The 9,347-nt window shown below is 40.3% G+C and overlaps 1 protein-coding gene across 4 annotated transcripts in view; it reads right to left on the minus strand.

The window, feature by feature from the left end:
- Positions 1–9,123, minus strand: part of NBR1 (neighbor of BRCA1 gene 1) — a 19,689-nt gene extending 10,566 nt beyond the window's left edge. For all 4 annotated transcript variants that reach the window (XM_014959161.1, XM_014959160.1, XM_014959159.1 and 1 more), the window contains exons 1-9: positions 8,947–9,123; positions 6,639–6,701; positions 5,332–5,350; positions 4,926–4,948; positions 3,866–4,084; positions 3,247–3,321; positions 2,429–2,646; positions 1,191–1,355; positions 494–700 (exon numbers count right to left, since the gene is read on the minus strand). In XM_014959161.1, coding sequence (XP_014814647.1) covers positions 494–700; positions 1,191–1,355; positions 2,429–2,646; positions 3,247–3,321; positions 3,866–4,084; positions 4,926–4,948; positions 5,332–5,350; positions 6,639–6,701; positions 8,947–9,105 — 1,148 coding nt within the window. In that variant the 5' untranslated portion in view covers positions 9,106–9,123. The remainder of the gene's footprint in view (positions 1–493; positions 701–1,190; positions 1,356–2,428; positions 2,647–3,246; positions 3,322–3,865; positions 4,085–4,925; positions 4,949–5,331; positions 5,351–6,638; positions 6,702–8,946) is intronic.
- Positions 9,124–9,347: the final 224 nt, after the last annotated feature.

Here is a 9,347-nt window from a genome sequence, read left to right on the forward strand (position 1 = left end):
GGGTTTAATATTTTTCCTAGAACTTTTTTTTTTTTTTTTTTTTTTTTTTTTTTTTTTTTTTTTTTTAAAAAAAAAAAAAAAAAAAAAAAAAAAAAAAAGAGCACTGAATGTAAGCACCCAGATGTACTTGACGTTATGCAGAGACACTTCATAGAGCAGGAGGACACAGGCTTTTTTTAAAGCTGGCAGTGACGTTAATTTACACTGTATGCATGTGCATGTATATATGTAAATCCTTGGCAGTCCCCTTCCTCCTAATCTACATAAATCTCTGTTTCTGGTAATAACCATCAGTCTCTTTTTTCTTCTCCTACTCTCCTCCAAAAAAACCTCCACTTTCCAAGTTTCATTTAGACAAAATCCTCACGGGGTCCAATGACAAATGATACTTTAAATGAGCTATTTAATAACCTTCCTGCTGTTAATTTAACTCAGCCCACAGCAAAGGACAGACAGCACAACTAAGGAGCACTCAACAAACAACATCTCTTACGTGAAGGTATTCGGCTGGAGACTCTCAGATTTCAGAGTTGGTGAGCCACTAGTTTCCAACACATTGACAGAGTTCCACAGATGAATTTTCCTGTGCAGTTTTAGCTGCTTTTTGAGCTCCCGGACCTCTGCCTTTCGCTGTTTCTTCTCTGCTCGTAATCTTTGCTTTTCTGCCTTCAGAAATCTTTTGTCCATCTGTTTCTGAAGCCTGCAGAGAGAATAAGCCACCTTGCTACAATATATTAAGTTGATTAGAATTCAGCTTTAGCCAACACAGTCTTAGTCTCAAAAGGAACCCTCCTGGTACTCTCACACTTTTAAACTGAAAAACAGATGATTTTAAAAGAACACCTTTTAGTTGCTTGTGAGGATATTTTGAATGGTCTCAGTGAAAGAGCAAACTTAAAGGCAGATTAGGGTATGCTCAAAGAAAAAGCAAGCTCTCAAAGTTTGCTACCTATCTAGGACACAAAATTCTGTCTCTTCTACTTTGTTATTAAAAATGCTGTAAGATTCATGACTTATGCCACTTATGGGTATATAGCTATTTTTAGCTACTTGCAATAAAGTTTGAGTACCATTTCCGTTTCTTGTTATCTCTAAAACTAAAATAAAAGCTGAACATCAACCCCAATGCAGGTGTTGCCACTTTGCTATCAGGATAATCCTGTCAGGTACTGACAGATGTCACCACTTACCTAACTTGCTCCAGAGTAGCAGGCAGGCGAGGGGAGAATTCTGCCAGGCTGTAGTTCTCAGCAACACACAGCACAGGCCTCCGCAGCTTCAACAAGACGTGATTAACATCATGTGCATATGTTCCTGCTTCACACTGTTCACAGATATTGTAGGCTGGACAAAGGCTGCAAAGCAGGCAAAGAAATAATGCACTAGAAAAAGCCACTGAAGGTTCATTAATCCTTGCATCTCTGCACAGAAACAACTCTGTCTCATGCTACCATTGTAAGCAGTGCCTGAGTGAAACAGAAGCTGGTCCTCTCACTTATACATCAGGATTTGGAGCCATCTGGAATATCTAGATCAGTATCTCTCTTCTTGGCAAAACTGCAACGCAGTTCTCACTTCCTTCTTGAACACACATTGAAAAAACCTGGTGCTTCCTGTAGCACAAGTGACTAACAATTGTTGCTATAAAGGATAAAATATTATACTGAAAACCAATGCCAGAAACAGCATCTCATGAAAGCATACTTCTGAAAATACAGAGGATAAGTCAACTGAAGTACTCAGGGATGCAAAGCAGATTGCTCCTGCAGGAACAGGGCTGGTAAAAAACAGACTGGCAGCTCCTGCCAGCAAGAAAACGAAACATCCAAAGAAAAACCCCTGTTGGCATTACATTCACTGCTGCTGCCTAGTCCCAAAATACTTACCTTTGCATCAGTTGCCTCATTCAAATAAAACCCTCACTTTTGACACCTCATTTGAGACACTCATCAAAACCTATTTCATATTATTAAACTGACAACAGTAAGATAATAAAAAAAAAAAGCATGACCTGCCTTAGTCTCATTGACTGTCAGGACTAAAGGACTATAACAGACTGGTGGTTGTAAGTTTTGCTTTTTTGTTTAGTTAACTGAATGGAGACATTTCCCTTTACAGTTATTGCATACTATATGCAAAAAAGATAAAAAGTGTTTGAGAAAATAGCAAGTGCAGCAAAGTTCTCTCACTCTGTTTTAACAATCACACTTTCTCAAAATAGCATTAATCCTGCTCTTATGCAGATAAGGTCTACTCCCCACTGCCAAGAACACAAGCTGTTTGTGAGACACGTGTGGAGGTTCTGAAACGTACAGCATGCTGCAGATCAGACATCTACAAGTCTAGGACATCGAGATAGTTTCTCAGACTCTTTCCCATGCCCTACACATGGGGTTTCCCCACACTCCCAGCTCTCAGCACACACTACCTGCACTGGTAGCGAACTCCAACAATTCGGGCCTGGCAGTTGCAGCAGGAGATCAGCCAGTCACACTGGTTTCCAGTCACTGACTGGCCCTCTGAAGGTGGAGGTCCTGCTGTAATAGAGCTCTCGGAAAAATCTGGAGGCCGATTCTGATGAACAAGCTTTTCGTACAGCTTCTGTTCCAGTTTCTCAACAGTTTCCTTAACTACTTGTTCCCTGAACTGGAAAAAAATTAAAGCAGTCATGGATGACACTGACTCACGTGGCTTCAAAAGTTCAATTACTCATCCCAAGTCTCCCAATCTATAAATCATAATGAAGCTCAGAATCCACTTCCCATCCCCTCAGCATATTCCAGATTAAACTAAACAAGTATCACATTCCTCTAAGAGGATTTGTATTTTAGAGAATACCAGCCCATTGGTTTTAACAAGGAAAATTAAAAATCATAGATTCATGTTTATAATATCAAACTTCTTCCACAACCATGCATAAGGGTAAAGAAATTAATCTCTGAGGCAATTAACACAACTCCTAAAAAATCCCTGTGGAGTCTCTACCATTAAGTCCTGATTTTGTCCACCAGGGATGTTTTACACACAACCATTAAGTTCCCTGTACATTCATAGATATCTAGTTTCCATTTATCATTACAAAAGCAAAGCCATTAGATGCCTAAATGCGCTTTAAGATCTTGGTCACAAGTTCCAAGAGCAAGGGTGGTCAGATGTACAGAGTTAGGCATCACAGGTATCTTTTCCACCCACAGCTTCTTATATATTTCTTTAAGAATATTGAAATACAGAAGAAAACGTACTTACTGTTTCCAAGTAGCTAGTAAACCATTCGGGAGGATTTTCATTTGTTCTTCCTGTTCTAGTGAGATTTAACTTTTGCTGTGGGAAAAACAAACAAACCAAACAAAAAACCACACCACAAACATAAGTCACAAACCTTAAGTGTGCAAACCTGCAAAACACCTCGATACAGCAAGTCAACCACTTTCAAATAGCTCTCCCCTCGAGTGCCTTTATGAAAAAAAAATATACTCAAGTTCTTTGGAAAACAGTGGAAAAGCAACACAAGGAAGTCACTGACATTTTCATGAAAGATTTCTGCATTATTAGCATTTGAGTGTAATTACACATCAAAGCCAAAGAAATTAAGTCAACTAGAAGTTACTAGATGGCAATCAGGCCTTCAGGAGACCAATACTTAAGAATGGTCAACATGAAAGAATCTGTATTTCTAAATGTAGCATCAAAATGTCCTCTTGAAGACATTCACACAATTTTACAAGCTTCAATGGGTGCAAGTAGCTGAAAATGAAGACCGACTTCTAAACTGAGCTTTTATGTAAGGCTAAAGATGATGAATAAAGTGAATTACACTTATGAACTCTTTGTTTTAATGAATATATAATCAATTTCTGCATCCTACCTGCATTGTCAGCTCCATTTCATTTTTTAAGTCTTCCTCTAACCCCTGAGCTAGCATCGAGTAGCGCGAAAGAGGTTTCTTCTCATCTTTAAGAAGCGCTAACTTTTCTGTCACCATTTTTTCACGTAGTTGCGAGGAACAAGAATTCAAAGTTTCTTTCAGAGAAGAGTTTTCTTCATACACATTCATCTGAAGTTGATTTCCTTGTTTAACTGCAATCTAAACAAACAGTACATACATAGATACGTATTTACTTCACTTGAAACCAACATACAAAATCCTGTAAAAATACAGCACTAAACTGGAGAGGTTGGGGAAATACTAACACACACAAAAAGAAAAACTGAGAGAAATGCCAAGGTACAGTCAGCTGATAGTCTATTCTGTCTTTCTTAAAGGTTACCAATATGCTTATTAGAAAGCTTACTAACAGCAAAAGGTTAATTATCCAGATATTCTGCAGAATTTTTTCAATCTGCAATAAAGCTGCTCATATGAGCCAGTAAACAACATAGATTCTGTCCAGAAACTTACAGAAAATTTCAATTTGTTACTATTTTCAAATTGTTATCAAATTTGAAATTCAGACCATGAGCAAAAAGTTCAGAAAGCATTGGTACTTTGCAACTGAAATTTAAAGGAACACAATTCTTATTTTGTCTAAGCAAACCCAACTGCTTATGAAGTAATTAAGCATTGATACCAATTAAAGTTTTATTGCCAGAGAGTACAACATTAGAGTCTACATGGCAAGATTTTTAAAGGATCACACTAGAGCCCCCTATCCCCAATCATAGGATTTGAGAAAGACAGACATTTAACCAATGAACTGGCTGCTCAGGGCCCTGAACCTACAACTGCCTATTCAAGTCATTTATACAAATCAAGATTAGCCTGGATGGAAAAAAGTTGTAGCAAAACATTCCAGGTAGCATCCAAAGCTATTAACTGAGCCATCCAGACTTCCATGGGACACGTAATGCTGCTTTTTTTTCTCAGCTACACTGAATTTAATTGAAGAAGGGTGAATAGATTGAAGTAAGTCAAAGAGTGCATTTACCTTCAGAGCTTCTTCATATTCCTCTAAAGAAAAAGGAAAAGAAATGTGAATTTTCCCCATCTCAAGCAACAGATGTAAATTTAGCACACAGTATTGAGGGACCCTTACATTAAGGAGTGTCTCCCATAACTTCAGTAAAGTCATTTAAAACAGTGCTACTGAAGGAAGTTGTATATACAGCACAAGCAAATGTTTTCACAGCCTAGAGACTTAACATTCCATTAATTTAGTAATTTCCAATTTGTTCCTATAGATCAAAACCTCCTTCCTTTGAGAAGAATTTGATACCCAACCATGTATGAAATCCAAAAAATCAAAAAGTAAGCATTTTCAACTGCTTTTCCAAAAACTTGAACAACAGCTGGGGTCTCTTTAGTGATTTCACTTCAGTAAAGTAGCAGCTCACCTTTGCTATTCACAGAGACCTGCAAAGAGAAACAGTAGTGAGTAACAGCCACCAATCTATTTGTGTGGTTCTCTTAAAATTAACACACTTTCAGAATAACTGTACTTTTATCCAGAGTTTCCAAAATGCCACTCCTTCAGATATTTGCTATTGCTGCCTTGTTTAATCATTAGTCAGTGTTGTGGTGTTCTTTATTAGGTTTGCACAACAAGCAAGGTCTCTGGCACCCACCAGCATCCAGAACAAGTGTGGTCTCATCTACTGGAAGTCACCCGGTGCCAGTACTGCTGGGTTTGCTCCACAAGTACACAGAGGTTGGACCCAGTTGCTCTTAATGCCCAACATGAAACACTTAACTACTTTTTTTGATTTAGATACAAGCCAAGCCCATCATCCACAGGTGCTCATTTATAAATTCTGCATGTAAAACTTACTAATACAAGAAGCTACTTAATCACTACAGCACTGCATGATTCTGAACAATGCCCACTCTGTTAGTATTTGAAAAAGACTTCTAATGGATGCATCTACAAATTTCTATAGATACAGGCTGGAAAATAAGAGGAGAGTCTCTCTCATAATGTTGGTGGAAGCATCTTGACATTTCCCCATAAAGGAAAAAAAAAACAAAACCCAACAAACACTCAAAGATCCCCTTCTCTGCAATTTAGTAGAGCTACAAATCAAGTAGTGGAACACAGAGTTTGCAAATGTTACGTTCTGTTTGAGAACTACATTCTGCTCCAAATCTCTAGATAAATAGAAAGAATATGAGTGTGAGGTTATGCCAAGCAGGAAGTTACTCAACAAGCACAACTAGAAGTAACTAATTTGTTTTCTAAGTCAGTAATCTGCTTGGAGATTATAGCATTTGCATAAAACAAGCAGAGGATTTGAGTACACCAGACCACTGAAGTAAATACGTGCTAATGACAGGGGATCTACATTTTTCAGAGGAAGGAGCGTAGATTGAAGAAACAGGGCTTTACCATGGCTGCAAACACAAATAGTTACAACTACCTAATCCTGATAAAATGAAGAATAAGAAATCCCTCAACAGAAGCATCCCGACCTCAGAGCACACAGAGCCACTGGCTATTTTTATAGGGTGGTGAAAAGAAAGGCAGTAGCTCCTAGAATATTTTAAAATAAGCATGCCACATTAAGAGTAAAATCACAAGACTAGCTATTTTCTTATCGAAGGGGCCTCCAATCCACACAACAGACACTCCTGAAGGACCCACTACAAATTACCAAGCAGCAGAAAGGTTCACACCAGACATATTGGAGGGAAGGGGATATTTTACCTCATCATTATCCTCATCAATGTATTTGATCTGAATATTGTCCAGGTCAAACGAAACCTTAACCTGCAAGGCAAAAAGAACACACGAGCACAATGAGACAGGACTACAGATGTTGGCAGTTAATCATGATTATTAGTCAGGATAATGTTTTAACCCTTCTGCCCCTCCCTCTGGTCCCTCAGCTGAAAAAAAAAACCTGTTTTACAAAACTCATTCTTCTGAAGTTGAACAACTCTCCCCAGTGCCTTGCCTCCAACCTTTGCTAACTTTCTGTAATGAAAAGAAAAAAATGTGTTGCTTTAATGTTTCACGGCCCCTATTTAATGTTTACCCCAAAATAAATAATAATAACCTTTCCATTATAAGAGGACTAGTTCAGGGTTAATGAACTCAGGCATGGTAAACACTGCAACATACAAAGGCTAAAGCCAACAATCACCAAATGCTACCTTCTAGTTATAAAGCACAAGGGAGACAGCTCACACGGGTGATTAGCCTTTTTCCCCACAAACCTCCTTGTATTTTGAGAAACTAGGATTAATTCAAGTACTAAAAAGAGCAAAGTATCTCATTCTACTGCTCACTGTACATCAGAACACATAAATCCATTACATAGATCAGAATTTGGAGAATAAAGCTGAGCAGCTATTTTGCATTTTGCCTTAACAGGGTAGAAAGAACAGCATCAAATTAACCATAAATGATGGTGGTTGCTGCCCTGTGTTGAGTAACAACAGTCTTTGCTGCTCAGTGCATTTTTTTTTGCATCATTTACCTACACACACTGTATTTTTCTCAACAGAAACTTACACAGCACCGTAAGAGCACAACGACATAGTAACATACATCCTGTAATGAACGTGCAACAGGCAAGTCCTTCCAGTGATATATCCCAAATTAATTTGTGAAGTTCAGCAAGAGAACCAACTCAGTTTGTCAAGGGGAAGCTGTGATCTGTATCTACATCACCTAGTACCACAGATTGTTCCCGTAAAACTCAAGCCAGAACCAGAGATTGTGTTATGCCTTATAGACATCAGACACATTTAATAATATATTAAAACATAGGAAAGACTCAGTTTAACTGATATTCACATAACCTAATGCAGAGACAGCCAGTGGTACTACCTTGGTTAGAGAAACATTTTTGTAATGGAACACCACACCTTGAACAAACACACCCTTGCTCTCAGACTACTGAGGATTAAGGGCAACACCGTGCTTACATAGCAATCTGCTTTCAGCTTTGATGCAAGCAGGATTCTGAGTAGTTCAGACATTCCTGCAGGGTCCACATGTCAGCAAGCGTTTTAAGCCTGAACTAGCCCCTCTTCCAGAAGAACAAAATACAATGAGCTAAAATGATGCACTTCAAACTTTGAATTTGAGTAATTCACAATGCAGGAACCTCCTACAAGGTACACTAGGGAATGTGTTAGCTAAAAAAAGAACTGAAAGAGAGAAAATAAAATACTTGAAAGATCTCTTAAGATGCAACTTTGAGAGCAAACTTAAAAAAAAAAAAACAAACCAACAAAACACACAAACCAGAACAGCTGCTACTAAATTAAAAAATATAAAAAAATCACTGCAGCTTCATCATAGCCAAAAAAATCCTTACTACACAATTTCAACCTCAGCTAAACCAGGAATTTGCACTAAATAGCACTGGAAATAAACATTCAAACAAACCGTCTTCAAATATATCAAGCACAAGATACACACACCCCCCCATAAGCAGCCGTCTATGCTGCTTATGGCCCGTTTATGGCCCACTAACAAATCCAGTTATATCCCAACTAGCACACACAAGGCATCAGGAAGAAAGAAATCAAAGACGTATGTCAGTGATTCAGCATCACAGGGAGCAAAGATTAGCCTTCAGGAAAACACTCCATAAGCACCAGAAGTGTGTGACTTCACCATATACACTTCAGAGAGTCCAGAATGGCAGACAAGAGGCACAGACTGCGCTTTACAGAAGTGCCAAAATCAAGTATCTACAACTGCCAGAAAGGGCAAAGCACACACTAAGGCCGCTTGCTCACACAGAAAAACAAACGACCTATAAGAAGCTTTATCCAAAACAGCTTCTCATTCCATACTAAGCATATAACAGGGGTAAAAGCCACCGTCAACGCTAAGAGCAAAACTGAGGCCGCAGCAGAATAAAACAGCAGCTCTAACAGCCTGTGAGACAGGAGACACAGCTTAGGAAGCAGAGAGAGAAGATGCCGGGCCCTCAGAGAGGCGCTTACGCTCCCAGCGCTTCACCGCGACAGCCCCCCGCGGCTGCGGCCGCACTCACCATGGCCTCCACGTCCGCCCACGTCGTGTGCGCCGAGTCTGACACCAAGAAGCTCTGGGTCTCCCCGCGGCAGGTGACGCGGAGATTCACCTGCGGCTCCATACCGCGCTCCCGGGGAGGCGAGGGGAGCCCTGTCAGCCGGCCCGACGAGCCTAACATGGCGGCCCCGAGCCGGGCCGGCCCCGCGCCCTCCGCGCGACACTATTGGCAGCCCCGCCTGCCACTCACCCGCTCCACCGCTCTGATTGGCCGCCGGGGGCGGGGCCAGGCGCTGTGGAACCACAACAACAAACAGACCGGGGAGCGCGCACGCGGGGGCGCGCCGCGCGCCGCCCGCAGACACGCACTTCCGCAGCTGCGCCGGCCGCTCCCACAATGCGCCAGCGCCGGCCCCTTCGACT

Source organism: Calidris pugnax, unplaced genomic scaffold, assembly GCF_001431845.1.
Source record: "Calidris pugnax isolate Ruff unplaced genomic scaffold, ASM143184v1 scaffold341, whole genome shotgun sequence".
In the NCBI taxonomy this organism is placed as follows: Eukaryota; Metazoa; Chordata; class Aves; order Charadriiformes; family Scolopacidae; genus Calidris; species Calidris pugnax.